Genomic DNA, 26,361 nt, shown 5'->3' with positions numbered 1-26,361 from the left:
CTCCGAAGCCGGACTGGGCAAGACACTGCGGTGAGTGCGTTCCGTGTTAGTGGGGGGAAGAAAAGGGCCAATTTGGAATCCCGTTTCAAGCCAGCCGAGGGGAGCCGAGGAAGATAGTGGCCAGGCTCCGCTAGTTAGGGCCTGGCCAAGTTTTTTGGAGTAACCCCGGATTTTTTGTCGAAGGTTACGCAATCGGAGGATCCGGTGACTCCAGCCGACAGCCACTTAGATGAACCCGTAGTACCTGCCAGAAGTAATACTCGCGCTTAGAGAATTGACTCCGGGAAGAGGCGTAATCCTGTCTAGGATTCGGCGGAGTGACTCGATCGAGCGTAAAGCACGTGGTGGAGTTACGTCACCAACCGGAGCTGGAAGAGATCGGCGGCTTAGCGCGGAACGATTCTTTTATATGTTATGTTAAGTCGTCCCTTAATTTAGCTCTTAATTTATTTATTTGATTGTTAATACATTTTAGTGTAATATTTGTTGGGGAGGGGATTTTTATTATTCTTAAAAATTAACTTATTTATTGCACATTATCTATTGCAGGCTTATTACACTATACTTACATATTTATTTATTAATTATTTATTTATATCACTTATTTAAATCTATTTATTTATTGCCGTACGTGAATAAATCACTGCGAGCGTTTTCATATTTATATTCATTTATTATTTCTCATTCTATTTCTATTCATTTATTATTTACTTCTGGGCGAGGCTTGGGATTTAAATTATCAAAGCCAAAGAACGAATAAAAAAAATCAAAAAAACACAAAAAACAAAAATAACCGCAATTGTATCGCGGGAGCCTTGTTAATCCCACGGGGAATCCTATTCAGTGACCGCGTCGAGTAGTTCGCGGATCATTTAAGTCTGGGATCCACTTAAGAGAGCTCTTATAGGTAGGAACCGCAAAAAGAAAAACAGACATCCTATTCGTCTATACAAACCCCTGTGTGGGACTGTAACACCCTGCGGGTGGTGGTTGATAGGTTCCCTTAAAGGAAGCTGATGCAATTCAGTAAATAAATTAAGTAAATAAATTGTAGTAATATGAACATGGAGTATACCTATCTTTCCGGAGGGGAGGGAACATGTAGACAGTCCTAAAGTATCCTGCGGTGTCCGGTCCAAGGGGCAGTCGGAGACACCTACGGCTGCTACGGTCGGGTGGGAACGCAGAGGCTTTGGGTTTGCCCCAAAAGCCAACAATATATCCAATGGTGTCCTGTGACCTAGAAGGGAATAATAATCACATGATTTGTTAGTCTTATAGCTGTGCACATTTCGTCAATATTTTGGGACCAGCAGTAAGACAGTTGTTACAGCGTGGAGTGTTATAAAGTACAATCATCTGTTTGTTTATTGTTGCGTGTGTGTGGGCAGGGTTGGAGTACTCACACCCCAAGTGCTCTAGAGCTAGCCGTCGCTGCCCACTCGCGGACACACGTAGTCCTAATTTGGGACGTAAGAAACGATCAATTCCAAGTTGCGAAGTCAACTAATCTTTGCATTACCTACCTAGCATATAATCACACTGCAAAAATTAAAAGAGTGAAAAGTTGCAATACTTGCCAAAAAAAACACCACTCCTTCTTGCATTTTCCTCCGAATCAGAAAAAAACCCAAAACTAGATAAACCATCCAATGTTTTAGCACACCATTCTACTCAAAACCGATCTGTAATTTTTCCAACGGTGATAGTCCGTGTAAAAGAAGAACGGTTCTGCCTGCGAGCCTTGATGGATCAAGGGTAACAGTGCACATTTGTCCCAGAAAAGTTACATCGCAGACTTAAGCTACTCGCTTTTAAACACTATACGAGTATCTCCGAAATTGGAAGAAGGCTAGTTACATCGTCCTCTAAAATATGCCATCTGGTACTCACAGACACCTTTAGCTCTCTCATCAATCTCGAAATAGCCGACCCAAGCTTCTTAACCGCTGCTGAGATTGATCTAATGATTGGCAGTAATATTGTTCATAAAATCGTCCTGGAGGGTATTCGCACTACTCTCTCAAAAAACCTTCTCGCTCAGTGCACCATATTCGGATTTATCGTAAATGACTCCTTAGGCGAAACTTCTACAACCACCGTTTGCACATAAAAGAGATATCCGTCCCAAGACCAACTTCTTATTCGGACCAAATATGCGAAAAATTATTCACTTATACGACCCAAAGACTGCCCGATGGACGCTAAATGGTTCGTCTCCCATTTCAATCCGAGTTTCCCAACTCAAAACTCTTGGTTCACTCAAAAGTCGTTGCTATGTCTCAATATCATCGGATGCAAAATACTCTTGCAAAAATGAGTCCTTTATATCGCAATATAATAACTTATTGACCGAGTATTACAATCTCAGTCACATGACTGAAACTCAACCAGTCGAAATTATGCGAATCAAAAAAGGAAGCCAACTTCGGCAAGCCGAAGTTTCTATACCCTTGAAGGTCGTTACCGTGGCAAAATTGTATGTACAGAGCTTTCCGATTTAAAAAAAAAACTAAAAAGTAATAACAAAAATATACAGCTGTTGCATTTTAATTAACTACCGTAAATAAAAGAAATATAAAGGTCTTTTTTATTACTTTGACATTAATTACCCTATCGGTCTTATGGCAGCTATATTATAAAGTCGTCCGTTTTTATACCCGTTACTCGTAGAGTAAAAGGGTATACTAAATTCGTCGGAGAGTATGTAACAGGCAGAGGGAAGCGTTTCCGACCCCATAAAGTATATACATTCTGAGATCTCGGAACCAGATCAAGATTTTCGGAGCTTGATGGTTTCCAATGTCAGTTGAAAGGGAAGAACCAATTAGTTTAAACCTTTCTAAATGCGAAGACAAGTTTTATAGACTAATATATCTCTTAAAAGATCTACGTCCTCGAAATCTAGGAGAAGCTCAATTCAATGCGAGCGGAGAGCCCAATTCTTCGACTTTCGCCAACAACTCGATCCATTCATGTCACATCAAAGTCCCTCCCTGTGACGGCGAACCTTTTAGCGGTTGCTATGAAGATTGGCTCACATACGCTCAAAAATTATATTATTTATGGGATAAGACCCGACGAGAAGCTAGTACTATCGTCAAACAGTTCCAACTGTGTGATGAAAACTTTGTTCTTGCCTGAAACTCCTTGTGCAAGCGATTTGAAAACAAACGATTGTTGGTAAATACTCATTTAAAAAAGCTTGTTTCCATGGATATAGCTTATAACGAAGATGAGGAGGGATAAAGGACATTCTGTCCACAGTAACACAGTGCCTTTCAGTATTAGATGCTCAAAAAGTTCCAATTGAAATTGGGACCCCTTGTCGATTCATCTCTGCACATCAAAATTACCTGATCAAACGATATCCCCTTGGAAACAGATGTTGCATTTAATTGAATTTGGATGTTGCATTTTAGTTAGCTACCGTAAGTAAACGAAATATAATGGTCTATTTTATTATTTTTACATTAATTACCCGATCGTTCTTATGGCAGTTATATGATAAAGTCGTCCGTTTTTATACCCGTTAGTCGTAGAGTAAAAGGATAAACTAGATTCGTCAGGCAGAAGGACGCGTTTCCGACCCCAAAAAGTATATATATTCTTGATCAGGATCACTAGCCGAGTCGATCTATCCATGTCCGTCTGTCTGTCTGTCTGTTCGTCCGGATAAACGCTGAGATCTCGGAAACTATGAGAGCTAGGCTATTGGGATGCAGATTCCTGAGCTTCTAAGGCAGCTCAAGTTTGTTTCAGCAGCGTGCCACGCCCACTCTAACGCCTACAAGCCGCCCAAAACTGTGGCTCCTACAGTTTTGATGCTAGGATAAAAACTTTAACTGAAATGTATTGTTCTCATCAATACCTATCGATTAAACCAAAAAAAAGTTTGCCACGCCCACTTTAACGCTCACAAACCGCTTACAAACTTCAAAAAATCGTAAATATGCATTTCAGCTAAAAATTTTGTTCTAGCATGAAAATTATGGGCTTCGCAGGCTTATGCGGTTTGTGGGCGTTGGAGTGGGCTTGGCAAACTTTTTTTGGATTAATCAATAGGTATTCACGAGACTAATACACTTCAGTTAAAATTTTTTATCTAGCATAAAACTTGTGGGCGCCACAGGCTTGGGCGGTTTGTGGGCGTTAAAGTGGGCGTGGCATATTCGCGTAACAAACTTGCGCTGCGCTCAAGGCTACGAAATCTAAATCAGAAATCTCAATTCTCTATCTTTGATAGTTTCCGAGATATCCGCGTTCTTATCTTCGATTTTTTGAAGTTTGTGGGCGGCTTGTAGGCGTAAAAGTGGGCGTGGCAAACTTTTTTTTGGGTCAATCGATAGGTATTCACGAGACTAATACATTTCAGTTAAAATTTTGTATCTAGCATAAGAATTGTGGGCGCCACAGGCTTGGGCGGTTTGTGGGCGTTAGAGTGGGCGTGGCACGTTGCTGAACTTGCGCTGCGTAAGAAGCTCAGGAATCTGCATGCCGAATCCCAATAGCCTAGCTTTTATTGTTTCCGAGATCTCAGCGTTCATCCGGACGGACAGACAGACGGACATGGCTAGATCGACTCGGCTAGTGATCCTGATCAAGAATATATATACTTTTTGGGGTCGGAAATGCTTCCTTCTGCCTGTAACATACTTTTAAACGAATCTAGTATACCCTTTTACTCTATGAATAACGGGTATAATTAATTGGTTTTGGAGAAAAAGCGGTGAAAGTGTAAAAGTGAAAATTTACAAAAATTTCATTTGTTGGGGCTGCTGAAGAGAAATGAACAAGTTCATTAGTCTAGGTGTATTCTCACTTATACGCGTCGAATGACACCTCATTTGTTAAAATCCGATGCTCCGTTAAAAAGTTATACGAAAAACAAGATTTTGGCGGACTTCTCTTGTCAGTTTGTTCCAAAACGTTATTTCAGGGCCCTACGATTTCTAAACGATGTTAAACAGCTTAATATAAAAAACTTTACTTTTACCATATTTGGAAAAAAGCGCTAGTTTGGGGAGAAAACAGATATAAATAGCTAAATTCCGTACACCCGTAGCTTGCGAGCTACTAAAGCTACAGGCTTGAGCTATATGAATTAGAAAGGTACTTTGAAATATTTTGTACGCCATTTTATTACGATTTCTCAAAATATCATCGTTTAATAATTATGGGCAGAAGTTTTAACGATTTTGAGCTTATCCTCAAAGTGTATAGCCCTTGAGATTCCTCAACTTTTGACATACGACACGTTGTTGTAAAAGGTCACGTTTTAAAGTTATTAATCAACAAGAATGGCCACATTTACCATTTCGGTTAAATCTTTAAACTGTATAGCCCTTGAGATTCATCAACTTTGGACAACATTGAATTTTGTATGTGCGTATCCAAAACCTATTTTAGAGCCATGGAAAAATTTAGAAACTGGAACTGTATGGTTTTTGGGAGAGTAAATTTATTATTATTATTATTGTTGTTTAAAACCAAAACTTCTGATATCAAGCAAGAAAAAAAACCTCTTAACGAGGTAAAAATCTAAGGCGATCACACCTTCAACAAACAACAGTTCTAATATTAACTTATGTGACGAAAAAGTATACGATGTACTAAATAAAGACAATCTCAAAATTGTTTACATTCGGCACGCTGCAATTTAATATACCTGGGTTTTTCTCATTGGACACGTTTTATAAAAATCGTACAGCTAAACACAGGCATATTAAATTGAACAGCCTTGTAGCTAAATTTGCAATTGCAAGAGCCCTCAGAGCGACGTTTGCAGTCGTGAATAGTCTGCTTTTTGCTGATATGTGCACCTTTACAGGTAACAAACTCGACCCTCTCCGCTAATCAATTAAATTAATTCCATATACATTAGCCGATACTATATTACTCATCCACGGCGCACGCCGATATATTATTCAATAAACTTATAATGTGAAAAAAAATGCAAAACCATGATATGCTAGACATTTGACAAAGGGGGGATGTGCTTACGCGAGAAGTGAACTAGGTCAAGAACAATGACATAACTTTCGACGGACAACCTTAACAAAAGAGGATCGTATTGCACGGCCAGCGAAGATCCATTTGGCACACGAATGTGTGAAGGGGCGGGAATATGGCCGAAATACACCCCAATAGTATTAAGATCAAGCGACAGCTAAGCTTGTGGGGCAGTGTGGACGAAGTTTACCGCATAATATTATTTTCCAGGTACTTTTAAATATTTATTCTCATTATGTTGGAGAGGAGAGAGGCTTACCAAGTTCCTACGACCAAATGCGACGTAGCTTATGGCGGCAAAAAATGGTGCCTGAACATCGGACGCCCCTCCCTCGGCCCAAGTCCTTTTCAGGACTCGGGCACTAATATGCCCACGTAACGGAATTGGGATCAACAATCTCGGTGTCAGAGGTTATGTACCTAAGTATGGCATAGCTTTCATCTTCATTTGCTATAAGTAATTTGTCTGTTATAGAACTGGGAGCTTAAGTAGTTTTAAGTATGCGCATACTTACTTATTAGTCTTTATCGTTTAACTAGTAACTTTAAAATCCACAACTTTTGCAACTGTTAGTGTTGAGCGGCCGCTAAATCAGATAAGAGGCTTGACTTTATTGTTTTAATTTTTGTATTTTACAAACATAGTAATCCCCTGTTTTCTTAATGGGCAAATTTACGTGGACTCCCTCGAATCAAGAGCTATGAGGTTTGCTTTTTATAATACTATACAACTATGTGCTGACCGACTTTTGGTTGAAATTAACGTAAATACAATTTATGTGTGCTTTTTGCCCATAAAGAGCAGGTGCGCAAATATTACGGAAACGCATTTAGCACTTGCGGTGCGGATATATTGTTCGTTTGTCGATCCAGGACCGAATGGGGGCGTTGGACCTGATAGGAAACGTAAAGCCGACGCTACACGACGTACTAGGCATTTGCCATGTCGTTTGATACGCTCGAGTCTTTGCGGTTTCCCTTGACATATTTTTGGACGGGAGACGATTTTAGTTTGTCCGGCCGACTCTACACGACGTACTAGACTAGATTGTCAGGTCGTTTGATAGGCTCGAGTCCAGAGAAATAGGAGATAGATTGTGGAGCCCGAAAACAATCGGTCAAACAACTTGATTTCCGACGATTGGCGGAAGGGGGTTTTTGGACAGGCACCTATTCTTGCATGGTAGCTTAGCGGAACCCAATTGTGTAGAAGCGGAGAAAATCCCTAGTTAGGAATATTTATTTTGTTTAATTTTTGGGGCTTAAATATCGGACGGTTTTTTTTACCGAAAAGAGACTTGGTGAGAATAGAAAAGCCCCCCCTTCAATTAATATACATTCAGTGTCAACTTATTCAACGTTTACGTCGCTCACCGTGCGTTTAATAACTATCACATTGATCCTGTTATACTAAGCGTGATGTTAACAATTGCATGCCTTTATTAATCAGCACGAAGTGAAAAACTATTTAAGTCAGATGAGGCCTAAAACTAGGGACCAACTTCATAAATAAAGGGAGCCAAGAAAAAGGTTTTATTTCAGACCAGCACCGGAAGAGTGACTCGGGCAACAACACGCGGGGAGAACCATCAAAACCGGAGTGCGAGCCCTGCAAGGCTAGACGATTCACCTGAAAAAAAACCATGGAAGCTTTCAGAGAATCAACCGGGACAGGTAGATACCTGTTCATAGAAAACAATCTGGACCAATCAAACGATTTGGAAGGAGCCGTCGGTGTTAAGAATCTACCCCTCGGACCGCCAAAGGGGAGATCAAGAATGCTTCCGCAATACCAAAGGCACGAGGAGGACAACTTAGAAGCTGCAGAGCGGCGTGAGCAGAGGTTAATGGAGTTCTTAAGGCAGAGCAATGAAATGCAACGAGGCATGAGCGCCTAGATAGAAGCTCTGGGGGCGCAAGTGGCAGAACTACAGTCTCCGTCATCGCCCCGAACCGTTCCGAATCCCACCGACAGTTTTTTGAGGTATCAAGAGACGCCACCCCTAGAGTCGGTAACGCAAGATATGCTCAATAGCCAGAGGCACCGGTTAAAAACACCCAGGCGGATAGATACCTCGTTGCACAGACAGTCCTGAACAAACGAGATGGAGACGAGACCTTTAGCGATTATGTCGCTGAAGATGAATTTGTCGAGCTTTTAAAGAACAACATAAACTCCCAGATGGGCGGATTGCTGTTAACTTCCCTAATAACCTCGTTAGCGAAGCTTAAAGGAGAGGGTCTCCGAGTTGATCGCTGGTTGAAAAACACTGGGAAAAACATGCGCAGCAGGCCCGTCAACGAAATAGAGGTATTCCAGACCCTGGAGGACTTTCCGGACGCGGTCACGGTAGAGGAATTCAACCGGCAGCGGAAAGAAACACGAGGGCTACACGAGCTTGTGTGTTATAAGAGTGGCAATGAAGCATTCTTCGAAGGAAGACCCCTGCCCGATCAGATTTCACGATGCCACCTGTCAGCTCTGAGAGAAAGTAGGAATAGATGCGCACGCTAACCCAGAGGCTCTTCCGCGGAGTCCTTCAGGCAAGGCCGGAAAATTATATTTGAAAACACAAATTTACCTCTTTTAACTAATTCAAAATTGTTTTTTAAAACTTTGTTTACGTTTACAACTTGCTTTTATAAATCCATAATAATTATAATAAATTCTATAAAAGAAAAATAAAAAAAAAATTTCCCTAAATGGGCAATTGTATGATATGCCATCATTTTCTGAAAACTTATATTTTTACAAGCCTATTTACAAAATTTTATGTTCCAAGCACAGCACACAAAAAAAAATTTGTTTAATCTATATCTATTACTTATATCTCCAAACCTATTTTCGATACTACAGGGTTGTATTTATAAAATAACGATTTGGGAAGAGTAAGAACATTTTATGTTTTGATTTAAGAAATCCTTTACAGTATGTACCCAATTGTAATAATACGCAATTCAATTGATAGCTTCGATTTCTTTCTTTAAATTCGCATTTATATTTCCAATGTTTCGTAATTTAAGCAAGAGTTGTGGGTTTTAATGCATTTATGCAGTACATCACTGTTTACAAAAAAAAACCGATTGGCCGATTTGTGGGCGCATATTCGCATAACAAACTTGCGCTGCGTACAAGGCTACGGAATCTAAATCTGAAATCCCAATACCCTATCTTTGATAGTTTCCGAGATATCCGCGTTCATACTAACGATTTTTTGAAGTTGGTGGGCGGTTTGTGGGCGTGGCAAACTTTTTTTGGGTCAATCGATAGGTATTGATGAGAACAATTCATTTCAGTTTAAATTTTTACTCTAGCATCAAAACTGTAGGAGCCACAGTTTTGGGCGGTTTGTGGGCGTTAGAGTGGGCGTGGCACTCTACTGAAACAAACTTGCGCTGCGTAAGAAGCTCAGGAATCTGCACGCCAAATCTCAATAGCCTAGCTCTTATAGTTTCCAAGATCTCAGCGTTCATCCGGACAGACAGACAGACGGACAGACGGACATGGCTAGATCGACTCGGCTAGTGATCCTGATCAAGAATATATATACTTTATGGGGTCGGAAACGCTACATACTTTCCGACGAATCTAGTATACCCTTTTACTCTACGAGTAACGGGTATAAATATGTGAGCAGAATTTTTACCATACATGGAAAATCTTTGTCAAAGAATATTTTAAATGCACTTAGGGCAGTGGTGCCCAATGGCCTGACTGTCGAGTCTGGGAGTTCCTCTGCTGACGCTCTGCCATGACACCGACACTTTAAACGATCGTGTGGTTTCGCCAGGCGCCCTTTTGTTCTCGAAATCAGGCTGTCACATAGACATTTGAATGGGATGTCCGCTTTTTCACTCGTGACAGCTCATATTCAAATTTTTCAGACCTGATTTCACTAGTGTCCTGTATGTATTTGTAGCGTGTTATGTCACCTTGACATGTCCTTGGTGATTTCATGTGTGACAAGATATTAAGTTAACAAGAAAGGAAGTTAGCTTCGGCAAGCCGAAGCTTATATACCCTTGCAGCTTAAATTATTAAATTTAAAAACACAAAAAATGATATTCCCAATAGTACAAGATAATATGTCAAAAAACACCGAAGCAATAATTGGTTTTATATTATTTTCCTACCAATTTTCCGATCGTTCCTATGGCAGCTATATGATATAGTCGTCCGATTTTGATAAAATTAAATTCGAAATTCAGAACTAATTAAAATATGATATTCCCAATAGTATAAGATAATATGTCAAAAAACACCGAAGCTATAATTTGTTTCAGATTATTTTCCAACCAATTTTCCGATCGTTCTTATGGCAGCTATGTGTTACAGTCGTCCGATTTTGATAAAATTAATTTCGAAATTCAGAACTAACTAAAAAATGTTATTTCCAAGCGTTGGAGGTTATATGTTGAAAAACACCGAAGCTATAATTTGTTTCATATTATTTTTCCACAAATTTTCCGATCGTTCCTATGGCAGCTATATGATATAGTCGTCCGATTTCGATTAAATTTAATTCAAAATTCAAAACTAATTAAAAAATGTTATTTCCAAGCTTAGTAGGTTATAGGCTAAAAAACACCAAAGATATAATTTTTTTTAATTTTTTTGTCCGATTATTCCTATGGGAGCTATAAGATATAGTTGTCCGATCCGGCTGGTTCCGACTTATATACTACCTGCAAAAGATATAAGACTTTTGGGAAAGTTTCAGCCCGATAGCTTTAAAACTGAGAGACTAGTTTGCGTAGAAACGGACGGACAGACGGACAGACGGACAGACGGACAGACGGACAGACGGACAGACGGACAGACGGACATGGCTAGATCGACTCGTCTAGTCATGCTGATCAAGAATATATATACTTTATGGGGTCGGAAACGTCTCCTTCACTGCGTTGCAAACTTCTGACTGAAATCAATATACCCTCTGCAAGGGTATAAAAATGATTTAAAAAAAGGCTTATATAATAAAATTTTAACTCTTTATAATTTTTGTTGCTATATTTATTTATTTTTGTTTTTTTAACATTTTTTTTTTAAATTTATTGTATTGCCTTGAAAAAACATTTATCAGGGTCGATCGGGCAGCTTATTATTAATACTGAAAATAAATATATTATTATTACTTTTTCACGGGCAGAGCTGCGGTAAAGGGCGAAACAATAAAAACTGTAAGTAAACAATTTACATAATTTAATTGCATGTGAGTAATTAACTATAATATCACTGACCTGACTTAAACTTTTAAACGCATTTCATTCCATTACGCGTTTATTGCTTTGGTTTGCTTGTCTAAGGCGTATTAGCAAGAGAGAATAACGGAAACACCGGATTCCGAATCAGCGAGCGCCGATTAAAGGAAAACTACACTAGATTACAAGACGAAGAAAGAGAGGAAAATCTCCGAATATCTGTCGCTCTTTCTTGGCCGACCGTTTTCGCCGGCAATCTTCTACGCTACACCGACTTCTTTGCTGACGTCGACAGCGGCAGTGTTTTTGACTTCTGACATTTCACCCCGAGCCGACTCCAGAACTAAAGGGCGACTTCGATTTACCTACACAAATTCAAGTCATACATTTCCCCCGCAAGCAAAAGGAAGATAAATCTATCGCCTATTGACCAGAAGTCACTTCTTAGTAACCTCTGGAAGACAGAAACCCGTTAGAACACATTTTACAAAAACAAACTATACATATACACCTATCCCTCGCTTTGCGTCGGGGATACGTTCCAAAAAAATACGACGCAAATTGAAACGACGCAAAGTGAATTAGGATTTTCTATAGCAACCCTTCAGTTCTGCAGTAGGGACGCGGTGACATGGCTCAAGGCAAAAAGCTTTTTTTGTTTTTTTTTTGTGCCTAAAACGCTGTTGACGTCAGCAGAGCAGTCGGCGCAGCGTAGAAGACTGCCCACGAAAACGATCGTGCAACAAAGAGAGGCAGATATTCGGATATTTCCCTCTCTTTCTTGTTTTATAATCTGCCTGGACTCCGCGCTCGCAGAGACAAATTTCGGCTGGTCCGTTATTTTTTTTTGCGTCTCTCCGTTATGTTCGGCTAGCGACTAATATTTCGGCGGAAAAATTTTCGTGGAGAAGCGACATGTGAATGCCCTAATATTTTAGGAGCATTATTGTGTATCGAAAAAAACAACTAATATTGTTTTATAAAAGTAAACTATTTGATTATAGTAAAATTTAGTAAATTGAATTTACTTATAATGTTATATTTACTTATTATACATTTTTATTACAATATAATTTTTTAGTTAAGTTATAGAAATTTAGTCCGTTAAAATTGATTTAAGTATTTAAAACATTTAAGTATTAACATTTAAAAAAAAATCGTATTGTATTTTTTACTCAAGAAGTAAAAACTATATAGTCGGATATATTTCACTTTAGAAAGGGTATAGGTGCAGTGGCACGCGCCAACAGCGAAGAGAAAACAAAAGAAATCTAGTAAAGGGGTGAGAAGACTTGGTGCATTCTGTTTGAGTGATTGAAAGGGAAGCATCCATTTTAATGGTGCGCAGCAGAGTTACTTTAATCGTTTAGTTAATATAATAAAGTCAGGTAAGTGCTACATTAAGTTTAAGATGTTGTGCATTGATCTTAGTTTAAAGTACGTAAATTTTGAAGGTATTCAATGGGTTCCGTTAGCCGAAAGTGGATGACGAAATGTTTTGTGCCAATAAAAATTCTGCAACAAGCTATAAAAGGTAAATATAAAATTAAACAAATAAAACGCATTTTTTAAACATACAAATGTTTTTTCAGGAGCGTTGGCCAAGGATTCAGAGGACCCGGACAAAGGTTTAAGAACGGCGATGTCTAACGTTAAAAATAAGCTTACGAAGCAAAAAAACAGAAACAATAATTGTACAATTTTTGAAAATCTAAATAGTACCATATAATTAAAATGAAATGAATTAAATTCTATATTTTTTTATTGAAAACTCAAGGAAAAATCCTGATTTTCACAAGTGATTCACTTGGGACGTGTCCCTTGCAAGTGATTTCACAAGTGAATACTCAAGGAAAAATTCTGATTTTCCCAAGTGTTTCACTTGGGACGTGTCCCTTGCAAGTGATTTCACAAGTGAAAACTCAAGGAAAAATTCTGATTTTCCCAAGTGATTCACTTGGGACGAGTCACCGGCACGTGACAGGCCATACGAAAAATGAGTATAAGGAACAAGTGAAATCCCGCAGGACTTCGAAAAATTTTCATTTGAATTTTCACTTGTGAAAATGCGGACATCCCATACAATTTTCTATATGGAGCGTCACTTGTTCTTCACTTGTGCACGAGGACATGTCCCAGGTGATTCCCAAGGTGATTCACAAGTGAAACTTTTTTTTTGGAACTGAAGGGAAACCATGTAAAGTTCGAAGATTGGTTCCAGGGTTACATATATTATACTACAAATACTACTTTTTAAAAAGAAAATTGAGCAAAGTGATCATTAAAAAAACCAAAATAAAATTTCATTTTATTACATATTATACATATAAAAACAAAAAGAAACTAATTTGTTTAAAACAAAATAAATTTTTCAATTGCATACTCAATTATGAAAAATAAAATTAGAATTAATCACTCTCTGACGAGTCTTTAGTGTCTGTTGTCGTAGGCCGGCTTTCTTAAAAAAAAAAAAAAAAATGAATAAGTGAGCCGAAACAAAAAATGGGAATTCCTACGTTTTATTTTTTTTTTTTAATTAAGGTGTTGCCATCCTTTAAAAACATATTAACGACTTCATCCCAAAACAACGCAGCATTGAAAATCTAACGACGCACAATGAAAATTAGTTATATTTAAGAAGCGACGCAACTTCGAAAAAACGCATAACGGAACGACGCAAAGCGAGGGATAGGTGTATCGCGTAAGTCACTTCTGGACGATTGAAAGAAGATATAACACATTTTACAATAACAAAACGGGTCAGGACCGCGAAGGAGTAACTTCTGAGACACTACTGATTGATAGATTTGACAAGTTGTCAGGCATGACAGCCTAGGACATGCCCAAGTTAATTTCATCAATCAAATTAAAAACATATGCAAGACAAAATGTCTTTAAACTCCGCGCCGACCGCTGATTTAGAGGTGTCTTTTAACGACTTTTTTAGATACCAGCCTCCATTAAATTTCATAAGTTCCAACCGCTAGTATCGAAAACTGAGCATACAGATATATTAATATAATTTAATGCCTGCAATCCTGCACCAAAATCATTACAGACCCGTTTAATTAATAATAAAAACCTTCAGTGTTTTAAAGTCCACTGTTCCGCATTCGTCACTAACCGATCGTCGCTATTTTGACGGACACCTTTTTTGGAACTTCATAATACCCAATGCACACAGTCGCTTAATTTCGCTGCAGTTTTTGCGACCGTTCATACAGGGAAACTCGGTTTTTTTACGTATGTATTGCCATAGGAAACTAGAGGTGGGCAAAAATGATCTTTACTGAGTCCCTTGTATCTTTCCGTTAAAAGTGTTATTTTTTCAATAACACTCGTTTATTTCGATTAACGTCGGTCACTCAACGCATGTAAACATGTTCCGACTTGACACATTCTGGAGAGTTTGTGTGTCTTATCGAGTTGTATGACCGGGTTTCCGATTTGGCGACCAAGAGAAGTACATGCGCTGGAAAGAGGCGGTTAAAGCCTAGTACTCACATAGACGATAACTGCGAGCCAACCATAGGAGTGAGCGAGAGGCAGATACGCGGCTAACGCTTTTCATATGAGCTAAGGAAATACCAGAAAAAATACCAGATTTAGCGAGTGAATTTCGATGAACGCCGTAGCCGCAGCCCAAAGAATAAGAAATTTAATCTTTGGCGGTGTTCGTGCAAAGGCGATGTGGAAACTAAAACTTAAAAATGGATGGAAAACCTCAAAATGGTGCAGATGAAAGAGGACTCCTAATCCAAGCTGTTGCCCTTTATTGTGGGGTTTTACTGACAGGAAGCAATACCACAACAGGGGCAAACCCGCAGAATAGATGAAGTGCTGGGAGAGATCCACTAGAGAATCCCAGTGGGAAGGAACATGCCGAGTGGGACTTCGCTCTCTACATGGACATCCTGCCGGGCGTGTCCTCGCAAAGAAAGTAAGATCTGGCCAAAAGAATTTGGTTGCGTTGTACTAATAGAAGTATCTTTTCAGCAGAACCACCAGTAATATGATCTCCGAACCTCTCCTTTAGGACTCCGTACACTATAACCACCAGCTACTTGGTAGCTTAAGCGGAGCTGGAGGACGCGCTGCCTTCTACGGGGAGGAGGAAAATAGGGCGCCCGCTAAGGAACAGTTGGAGAAGCCATGTCCAGCCACTGCCAGGATGCTGGGCGACTTCTTGCAGCATCAGCGGATCAACCCTGTTCCCAATCCGGCTCCCATTTCCTCAAGGTCCAATATGCCTATTGGGACTCGGAGCTGGACTGCGGTGGCGCGGGAAAGATGGCGAAGCATCCGTGGGACGAAAAGGAAGTATTAAACAGTATTTTGTTTTCTGTTTGGCAACTAGCCCAGCTGCTTGTCAGTAAGACCATGCTACATGCATTGCGGGTGAACTTTGAATACTTCGGCCACACTACAAAGAATAAGATTTTTCGACTAGTGAAACTCTTAGCCGATCTGAGTACTAGGCTTTACGATCGTTTTTTTTCGGTACTGTTCTCTTGACAAACAAAATGTACAAATGTATATATGTACATTGAACATACAAACTAAAAACAAATTAATAAAATAAAATAATAATTATTTGTATGTAAATTGTACATACAACTGTGTAATTGTCCCCAAATAAATAAATTTTATATTTGTAATATATATACACATGTCTTTCAGACATACAGACCGTACAGAACGGCAGTGAATCTGATTAAAAACTTGTTGCGTTCTTAAATATTGAAATAAAAAAACATATATAATTAAAAACCTGTTCTATGTATTCCCTGAAAAAGCTTACAAACATTTTTTTTGCATTCCTGGGTACAGTTTATATAAATGCGTACAGAATGTACCTTTTTGGTGCATATAGGTGCATTCCTTTTTACAGCTTACGGGCGTGTTCTAAATTAATGCGTTCTTTTTTGTCCCGCATCCGTGTAAATAGAATTGAAAGACATCACTTTCGGCACAGGTTTTTGAGTGCCATTTCATAATAAAAGTACAGGTATTGGAATGCAGTCGTTTCCGACTGGGATGCCCATGTAGGGAGCGAAGTCGTCATGCTCCTTTCTAATGGGCTTCTCGATTGGATTACCTTCAGCACTTCCATTCTTCTGCGGATTTGCCCTGTTGGGGTATTGCTTCCTGTGGGTCAAGTGCCGCAGTACTGGGCAACAGCTTGGATTAGGTGTCCTATTTCGTCTGCACTGACCTCCTGCAGGCGATTTTGGGTATTTCTTCCTTTTTTACCCTTGCACTGGGTATTTCAGTCAAAAGTTCGCATCGCGGTGAAGGAGACGTTTACGACCCCAGCAGCATATATATTCTTGATCAGCATCACTAGACAAGTCGATCTAGCCGTGTACGTCTGTCCGTTTCTACGCAAACTAGTCTCTCAGTTTCAAAGCTATCGGGGTAAAACCTTCCCAAAAGTCGAATTTCTTTGGCTGGTAGCATATAAGTCGGAACGAGCCGGATCAGAAAACTGTATCCTAAAGCTCCCATAAGAAATATAAAAAAAAATTTTTTTTTGTAAAAAAATATAATTTCGGTGTTTTTTGACATATTAACTTTTACTCTTGAGATTATCAATTTTTTAATATATCAGAATTTCGAATAAAATTAAAAAAAAAATCGGACGACTTTATCATATAGCTGCCATAGGAACGATCTGATAATTAATGTCCAAATAATACAAAGACCGTTATATTTCGTTTATTTACGGAAGTATATTAAAATTGAACATTTTCTTTATATTTCTGTAATTAGTTTTCCTAAAATCGAAAACCTCTGTACATACAATGGTCCCACGTTAACGACCTGCAAGGATAAAGAAATTCCGGCTTGCCGAAGTTAGCTTACTTTATTGTTGATTTCTCGTTTTCACACCGCCAGTATTTTCGGAATTGAACTGTGTTTATTGAGAGAGCCTAGGAGGAGATTTCGCAGATCATGATAACCAAATATTGTTAATAATAATTTTGCATATTTAAATATTTGTGAACATATAAGGGGCCGTCCATAAACCACGTGGACAACTTTTAAGCACTTTTTTACCCCCCCTCCCCCCCTCGTGGACAATCGTGGATTTTTATCAAAACCCGCCCCCCCCCCCCCCCTCCCTATTTTTGTCCACGTGGACTCTTTTATTGAAAATTTTTTTTAATTTAAATTTAAAAGTGGAATAAATAACATAATGGTAAAAATTACATTTTTACTTTGTCCACGTGGACATTTACCTCGAACCCCCCTTTCCCCCTCGTGGAAAATCGTGGACTTTTGACGAACCCCCCCCCCCCCCCCCCCCCCCCCCTCCCCACAAAACTGTCCACGTGGTTTATGGACGGCCCCTAAAACGTATATGTATGTACACTAGCTTAAGCCTAGTACTCACATCGACGAAAACCGCGAGCTAACCATAGGAGTGAGGGAGAGGCAAACAGGCGACTAAAGCTTTTCGTCGGGTCTGTACTCAGATGAGCTAAGGAAATACCAGAAAAATACCAGATTTCGCGAGTGAATTTTCGATGAACGCCGTTAGCCGCGGCCCAAAGAATAAGAAATTTAATCTTTGGCGGTGTTCGTGCAGAAGCGGTGGGGGGTTTAAAAATTAAAAATGAAAGAAAAACACCTAAAACGGCTAAGGGAGGTCAGTGCAGATGAAAAAGGACGCCTAACCTAAGATGTTGCCCATTATTGTGGGACTTCACCGACAGGAAGCAATACCATAACAGGGGCAAATCCGCAGAATAGATGAAGTGCTGGAAGATATCCACTAGAGAATCCCAGTGTGAAGGAACATGCCGGTGGGACTTCGCTCTCTACATGGACATCCTGCCGGGCGTGTCCTCGCAAAGAAAGTAAGATCTGGCCAAAAGAATTTGGTTGCGTTGTACTAAAAAAAGTATCGATTTTTCTTTTTTGGTCTCCGACGACCTCTTCATTAGGACTCCATACACCACCACCACCAGCTCCTTGGCAGCTACAGCGGAGCTGGAGGACGCGCTGACGCTTCTATGGGGTGGAAAAAAAATTGTGCATGCTAGAAATTCGCTTTTGGTGTGAAATAAATCAGGTGACTGTATCGACCGTCTTTTGGCAAAAGTCCAAGCTTTGCTTGCGTTTTACAGCCATAGAGCTGTTTATATTTTGGTCCGTTGTTGTTTCTTATGTATCCATAAAACAAACAATAGTTGGCATAAACACAAATTGTACTGCAGTACTGTGTAATACTCACATTAGTTCCGTAAAATTCTGAATAAATAGGGTTGCCGAGGTCTGCTTTGCCGCAAAGTTTCAACCTTATATTTTAAAGCCTAGTACTCAGATCGGCTAAGAGTTTCACTAGTCGAAAAATCTTATTCTTTGTAGTGTGACCGAAGTTTTAAAAGTTCACCCGCCATGCATGTGGCGTGGTCTTACTGTCAAGCAGCTGGGCTTGTTGTCAAACGGAAAACAAATCAATTGGAGCAGTTTAAGAAAGTAGAAAAGAAGATAAAGAATTTAAAATAAAAATAAATGGAATGTTCAACGAATGTTTTTATTTATGTAAATTAGAAGTTAAAGGCTTCCTTCTCGTCCCACGGATGCTCCGCCATCTTTCCCGCGCCATCTGTAGTCCAGCTCCGAGCTGGCCAATAATGGCTGGTGATAGCTCCTCCAGCTGTCCTTAGCGGGCGACCTTATTTCCTCCTCCCTATAGAAGCCGGCGCATCCTCTATCTCCGCTCCATCACCAGCTGCCAAGTAGCTGGTAAAGGAGGAGTCCTTAATGGAGCTCGTCGGAGATCGAGCGATGCCCCATGTTCCTTCCCCCTGGGACTCTCTAGTGGATCTCCTCCAGCGCTTCAACTACTCTGCGGATTTGACCCGTTGTGGTACTGCTTCCGGTCAAGTCCCACAATAATGGGCAACAGCTTGGATTAGGCATCATCTTTCATCTGCACTGACCTTTAGCCGTTTTGGGTGTTTTTCTTCCATTTTTAATTTTTAAATTCCCCACCGCTTCTGCACGAACACCGCCAAAGATTAAATTTCTTATTCTTTGGGCCGCGGCTAACGGCGCTTATCGAAAATTCACTCGCGAAATCTGGTATTTTTTCTGGTATTTCCTTAGCTCATCTGAGTACCGCGCTGAAAAACAGACCCGACGAAAACCTTTAGCCGCCTGTTTGCCTCTCGCTCACTCCTGTGGTTAGCTCGCGGTTTTCGTCGATGTGAGTACTAGGCTTAAGCTACAATATCTTTTCAGATGATTGGATCAAACATCTTTCTTATACCCTCTGCACACAGCCGCTTAAAAATCGATGTTGCAACTTTTAGTGTATTCCTGTTCACATGGAGAATCGCTGAGGCGAAGAGCTGATCGGCATAAGCAAACTGTACCCAAAGGGAAAGGACGTGCCAATCGCTGTCGATCCGAAAAAATTGAAAACAAATGGAATGTTTTCATCGTTAAATGATTATTTCATTACTATTAGCAAATTAATCAATAATGAGAATTCTGGCAAGCGCAGTATAGATTGAATGTGACGCCACGAGAATTTTAGCAGGTTAGAACAGCTTAGACAGTTTAATGCATTTATAACGCCTTCTACGCATACGGTTCTTTAACTATATACATTTTTAAAGCAACAATTTTGGGTGGTAGATGCGCCTTCAAATGACTTTTTTTTTAGATAAATAATGTACGTTTTGGTGTAACAGGTTTCAGGTCTTGCCTAGAAGGACATATGCTGGAGGTTAGTCATTTCCTTAAAAATGAGCATAGCAATATTTCTTCTCAAAATGAGTTAAATTCCTGGCTTCCAAGCCGTTGGAGGGCTCCTTGGACCTCCACCAACAACAATTTCCTTATAACGGCGACATTGCAGTACAAATGCATTTCCTTCTCAAAAAAAAAATCCCGAAACGCCAAGATCAAAAATCACCTAAGCTCTTAAAAAAATACTGAATAAATCACTGGAATTCTGTATAGATTTGTGTGGGCGGTCTCGTTTTCCGCTGAAGCAAGTGGTAGCGACTTTTTTTCGTCCATAGAAAACACTTGTATATCTTAAGCCTGGTACTCAGATCGGCTAAGAGTTTCGCTAGTCGAAAAATCTTATTCTTTGTAGTGTGACCGAAGTTTTCAAAGTTCACCCGCCATGCATGTGGCATGGTCTTACTGTCAAGCAGCTGGGCTTGTCAAACGGAAAACAAATCAATTGGAGCAATTTAAAAATGAAGAGTCTGCTGGTGCATAAAGAAATTAAAATAAAAACAAATAAAATTTTCAACGAATGTTTTTATTTATGCAAATTAGAACTTAAAGGCTTCCATCTCGTCCCACGGATGCTCCGCCATCTTTCCCGCGCCATCTGTAGTCCAGCTCCGAGCTGGCCAATAATGGCTGGTGATAGATGCTCCAGCTGTCCCTTATTTCCTCCTCCCTATAGAAGCCGGCGCATCCTCTATCTCCGCTCCATTACCAGCTGCCAAGTAGCTGATGAAGGAGGAGTCCTTAATGGAGAGCTCGTCTGAGATCAAGCGTCAAGTGGATCTCCTCCAGAACTTCAACTATTCTGCGGATTTGCCCCGTTGCGGTATTGCTTCCTGTCTTTTAGGTCCCACAATAATGGGCAACAGCTTGGATTAGGCGTCCATTTTCATCTGCACTGACCTCCTTTAGCCGTTTTTGGGGCTTTTCTTCCATTTAAAATTTTTAAATTCCCCACCGCTTCTGCACGAACACCGCCAAAGATTAAATTTCTTATTCTTTGGGCCGCGGCTAACGGCATTCATCGAAAATTTACTCGCGAAATCAGGTATTTTTTCTGGTATTTCCTTAGCTCATCTGAGTACCGCGCTGAGAAACAGACCCGACGAAAAGCTTTAGCCGCCTGTTTGCCTCTCGCTCACTCCTATGGTTAGCTCGCGGTTTTCGTCGATGTGAGTACTAGGCTTTATAAAGGAAAATCGCTGAAGCGGAATTCGGCCGCTGAATCGAAAACTCCCTGTTGAATACCAATACCTTACCAAACTTAAGCGAACATAATAGAGAATGTACAGATTTCAGCTAAACAAAATACTTATTTTTCTGCGAGCCATGCCAAGCCTAATCCGTTTTAGTCAAATCAGACCGCAATTCAGCACAGGGACTGTGAATTCGCAAAAATTGTAAAGGTTAGGAATGACCGGATTCTATGGAGCAACACATAATACTCAATAAATAAAATAAGTTTTTATATGAAAATGTCAAGGAACGTTTTAAAGATATCATTTGAAGCAAAATATTTTAGACAATTAATTTTGGACCTGTTTCCGTGCCTAAGTAAAGCATAGTACTCGGATCGGCTAAGAGTTTCACTCGTCGAAAAATCTTATTCTTTACAGTGTGACCGAAGTTTTCAAAGTTCACCCGCAATGCATTTAGCATGGTCTTACTGTCAAGCGGCTGGGCTTGTTGCCAAACGGATAACAAATCAATTGGAGAAATTTAAAAAGGAGGAGTCTGCTGGTACACAAAGAAAGGAAAATAAAAATAAATGGAATGTTCAACGAATGTTTTTATTTATGTAAATTAGTAGTTTAAAGCTTCCTTCTCGTCCCACGGATGCTTCGTCACCTTTCCCGCGCCACCGCAGTCCAGCTCCGAGTCCAAATGGGCATATTGGACCTTTAGGAAGTGGGAGCCGGATTGGGAACGGGGTTGATCCGCTGATGCTGCAGGAAGTCGCCCAGCATCCTGGCAGTGGCTGGCTCCTCCAACTGTTCCTTAGCGGGCGCCCTATTTTCCTCCTCCCTATAGAAGCCACCGCGTCCTCCAGCTCCGCTTAAGCTGCCAAGTAGCTGGTGGTTATGGTGTACGGAGTCCTAATGGAGAGGACATCGGAGATCATATTACTGGTGGTTCTGCTAAAAAGATTCTACTATAAGTACAACGCAACCAAATTATTTTGGCCAGACCATACTTTCTTTGCGAGGACACGCTCGGCAGGATGTCCATGTAGTGAGCGAAGTCCCACTCGGCATGTTCCTTCCCACTGGGATTCTCTATAGGATCTCCTCCAGCACGCAACTATTCCGCGGATTAGCCCCTGTTGTGGTATTCTTCTAGTCGGTCAAGTCCCACAATAATGGGCAACAGCTTGGATTAGGCGTCCTTTTTCATCTGCACTGACCTCCCTTAACCTTTTTTGGGGTTTTTCTTCCAATTAAAATTTTTAAACTACCCACCGCTTCTGCGCGAACACCGCCAAAGATTAAATTTCTTATTCTTTGGGCCGCGGCTAACGGCGTTCATCGAAAATTCACTTCCGAAATCTGGTATTTTTCTGGTATTTCCTTAGCTCATCTGAGTACCGCGCTGAAAAACAGACCCGACGAAAAGCTTTAGCCGCCTGTTCGCCTCTCGCTCACTCCCATGGTTAGCTCGCGGTTTTCGTCGATGTAAGTACTAGGCTTAACAGAATAACAACTAGGGAAAAGATTCCGTACACTGTTTTCGCAAGTCTTACATCAGGGCTGGGAAATTCAAGTCGTGACAATTTTTGGGATGTGAAAACTGGAACAGGGTCGATAATTCAAATAAAATTCGAAGAGATACGATAGTATTTAGTGACAAGGCGCTAGACGATAGCTACCTTCGAAATTTACTTAGAAATATGCCGATAGCTTATCGACATTATCGAATGCGCCTTATTTTGCCGATAGCAAAACAATAACAAAAATAAACATAAAACATAAACATAAACAAACACGAGCACGTCGAAACGGAACGACGCAATGGGTTTTCCGCGCATCCTCAGCAAGAACAACAAGATTTACACGAAGCTCGGCGAGTTCTGTTTGTCGGGTGATAGCTTCTGGATTGTTTGCCATACGTGCCAGGAGGAGCTGCAGACGCAAGATCAGTTCTGGAAGCACATACAGGATGAGCACAACTTTCTGCATGGGGTGGCCAAGGTGGGTTGGGCGTGATTTTATCGCATAAGGGCTTATAATCGTTGCCTCCTTGCAGCAGGAGCACAGTCGGACCTCCAGCTACTGCCTCACAGATGTGGAGGCTGCGGCGGCAGCGGCCACTCCAGGTGGTAGCTCCCAGCAGGGCGCAACTGCGGTCAGCGTGCCCCTTGCTCTGTATCACTGCTCTACCAAGTACTCCGAGGAGGAGCAGCGTGAGGTGGAGCTGCACGAACAGCAGGTTCAAGTACAACAGCAAGTGCAACAACAGGTACAACAGCAACAGCAGACACAACAGCAGGCGCACCAGCAACAGCAGGCCCATCAGCAGCTACAGCAGCAGCGGGATGTAGCCAAGGAGCTGGCCGAACTGCATGCCAACGCGGTGGCTGCCGCCGCAGCTGGCGAGGAAGGCACCCGTAGCAACAGCGTCATCGACATCAAGATAGAGCCCGCCAGTCTCACACTTACACCCGAAATGCAGGCTGCTGCAGCGGCTGGCGGGACCATTTACCATCTACCACAGTTAGTGCCAGCGCCTGTGCCGCCCCCGCCGCCCACGTCAGGATTTGTGAATGTTAGCGCCAGCACCAACACTTCCAATACAGTCAGCACCACGCCGCTCCACCAACAACAGCAGCAGCAGCAAATCAATATGTCTGTCGTCCCTTCCACGGCAATGGCCGCAGCCCTGCTGGCCGCCAGTCAGGAGCAGCTGCCCAAGGATTCCAACAGCACGACCGCAAGCGCCGGGAGCGCAGTGTCCTCGGATGACGGAGAACGCTGGTACGTCTGCGACTATGAAACATGCGGTCTGAAGTTCAAGTACAAGTCCAGAATGGAGCTGCATCGGGTGGTACATAGCAAGGAGCGGCGGTTCAACTGCGAACTTTGCAATGCCTCCTTTAAGCAGTCATGCAACCTATCCACGCACCGAAAGAAAAAACACGCGCTGAGGGGTACCAAAAGCGAAATACTGCCGCAGCGCTTCTAGGTTGTAGATTTTTCAACCTCAGCCTTAAGGTGCCCCAATTATCACTTGTTTAGCTCACTGCAATGCGAGTCAGGACTATATTTAAGAAGGCAACTCTCATAAACCCTGTCCGACTTTTTCGAATAAGTTTATGTGGGTTGCAAACCTACATAACTTGCATGCTTGCCACACGACTTAGAATGTTTTTACCTTTTCTTAAAAGCCTTTAAAAAATGTTATTATACGAGGAGCCACTAGCAATATCTAGAAAGTCCGAAGGTGCTTTTCATTATTGCATAGGTCTAATCCACTTTATAGACTTATTTGGTTGCAACTTGAAAATATATTTTTTGAAGTACACCAGTGACCTATCTGATTGTAAATTAAAAACTTTCCACTGTAACACTCTTGTGGCAGGCAAGCGGTGATCCTAATATACAAAAATATATATATACATATTGTTAATATATATATATATATTTGTATCTAATGTAGGCTTATTTTCCCTTGTAAATGTAATCTTAATGTTTAAGCGGGGTTATGTTAACCTCCCATTAACTCTTATGCTCTATACATACATATGTATATGAAGTCTTTTATATACATGGGGAGACACAAAAATCTGTAAACATTTTCGGGATGCTTAGACCGAAAAATTCTTCGGTGTCCAAGAACTTGTAGAGCAGTGGGGCTGGCTTGACTCGCGATTCTTGATAGTTCCTCTGCCAACGCTCTGGTTACACCGACACTGTAAACGCTCGTGAGGCTTTGGCATGCGTCTTCGGAACACGCACACAACTACAAGTCTTACATTTCATTGTATTTGAGTGGGGACCACTGTTGTAGAGTTACTTTGCTCAGATTTTTTAAGGCATATCTACTTTTGCAAGTTAAAGGTTTACCCTTATGATTTTTTTCTGGTCCTCAAGCTAAGCTAAAAGTACACAGGCTTAAACCTAAAAAAAGTTAAATAAATTTTGTTTAAAAGCCTACTTTTAGTTTATCGTGAAAAAACGGGTTAATTACTCCAAGTTAAAGAAAGGGACACCGAGACAGTGGCATTTACAGTTGAACAGGTTCGTTAGTTGTTCAGTTAGTTACACTCTATAAATACACACTTATGTCCTGAGTCTAGAACAATACAGATGGTATATGTGCCACAAGATCAGTCAATCAAATGCAACCAACCACAGTAACTCCAATCAAAAACGAAAATACATAAAGAATACCACACAAATTCTTCTCAATCTATCTTTTTGGGTGGATTTGTATACCCTTTCAGAGGGTATGTATATTTATTTCAGTCAGAAGTTTGCAACGCGGTGAAGGAGACATTTTCCGACGGATTCAGTATACTGAATCGATCTAGCAATGTCCGCCTGTCCGTTTCTTCGCGAACTTTTCAAGACATTTATTTCTATTGCGAGTACACACAAAAATATTTGGTTGGTAAAATTGACCAAAGCAGATAGTTCAGTAACTAAAAAAAAACTTTACCTTACTATTAAAAATAGTTGTATATGTATTTGTTTTTGCTTTGTTTACTTTTCAATAGTTAAGCCCATATTCACATAGTAACGTTCACGTGATGTGTATTTTGTTATTGCAATAGTAAATAGTTAATTAACTATTAAAAATAATTATCCTAACGTAAATCTTCCACATATAATTATAATTCCGAACTGGTTCTAATTTCTCGTACTCCTACACTCCCAAGCCGAGCTCTAAAAAGTTAGAACATATTTTCTCTAAAATCTTCAACATACTTCCACACTAGCTGGAAGTCATTTTTGTCTACCCCCTTCAGTCTACCCCTTTTTTTATAGTTACATAACTATTTTAAATAGTAACCTTTATGTTTACTTATTACATAAGAAAATCTATTTGATGGGTAAAATTAACAATTCGATGGTTTTACTATTATATTTTTATACCCGTTACTCGTAGAGTAAAAGGGTATACTAGATTCGTCGGAAAGTATGTAACAGGCAGAAGGAAGCGTTTCCGACCCAATAAAGTATATATATTCTTGATCAGGATCACTAGCCGAGTCGATCTAGCCATGTCCGTCTGTCCGTCCGGATGAACGCTGAGATCTCGGAAACTATGAGAGCTAGGCTATTGAGATTTGGCGTGCAGATTCCTGAGCTTCTTACGCAGCGCAAGTTTGTTTCAGTAGACTGCCACGCCCACTCTAACGCCCACAAGCCGCCCAAAACTGTGGCTCCT

General features: G+C 40.6%; 1 protein-coding gene and 1 long non-coding RNA gene across 4 annotated transcripts; one reads left to right on the top strand and one right to left on the bottom strand.

Moving 5' to 3' along the window:
• Positions 1 to 506: 506 nt before the first annotated feature.
• Positions 507 to 18,615, bottom strand: LOC119558935. Of its 2 annotated transcripts, none has more exons than XR_005220528.1 (3): positions 14,275 to 14,764; positions 1,076 to 1,240; positions 507 to 1,013 (listed from the first exon to the last, which is right to left on the bottom strand). It is a non-coding gene; the product is annotated as an uncharacterized LOC119558935 (long non-coding RNA). The 2 variants fall into 2 exon arrangements; XR_005220527.1 differs by lacking the exon at positions 14,275 to 14,764 and adding an exon at positions 18,455 to 18,615 and having other exon boundaries at positions 508 to 1,013.
• Positions 18,616 to 22,882: 4,267 nt separating this feature from the next.
• On the top strand, positions 22,883 to 25,490 carry LOC119558937 (AT-rich binding protein). Of its 2 annotated transcripts, none has more exons than XM_037872136.1 (2): positions 22,883 to 23,162; positions 23,221 to 25,490. In XM_037872136.1, the coding sequence occupies exons 1-2, from the start codon at positions 22,983 to 22,985 to the stop codon at positions 24,151 to 24,153; spliced, it is 1,113 nt and encodes a 370-aa protein (XP_037728064.1). In that variant the 5' UTR covers positions 22,883 to 22,982; the 3' UTR covers positions 24,154 to 25,490. The 2 variants fall into 2 exon arrangements, with proteins under 2 accessions (XP_037728064.1, XP_037728063.1); XM_037872135.1 differs by having other exon boundaries at positions 22,888 to 23,162; positions 23,218 to 25,486.
• Positions 25,491 to 26,361: the final 871 nt, after the last annotated feature.

This window comes from Drosophila subpulchrella, unplaced genomic scaffold (genome assembly GCF_014743375.2).
Source record: "Drosophila subpulchrella strain 33 F10 #4 breed RU33 unplaced genomic scaffold, RU_Dsub_v1.1 Primary Assembly Seq15, whole genome shotgun sequence".
In the NCBI taxonomy this organism is placed as follows: Eukaryota; Metazoa; Arthropoda; class Insecta; order Diptera; family Drosophilidae; genus Drosophila; species Drosophila subpulchrella.
This window is presented reverse-complemented; position numbering and strand designations above follow the sequence as displayed.

Coding starts and splice junctions, on each gene's coding strand:
- LOC119558937 (XM_037872135.1), top strand. CDS start 22,983: ATGGGTTTTCCGCGCATCCTCAGCAAGAACAACAAGATTTACACGAAG. Junction 23,163..23,217: donor TTCTGCATGGGGTGGCCAAG/GTGGGTTGGGCG, acceptor GCCTCCTTGCAG/CAGGAGCACAGTCGGACCTC.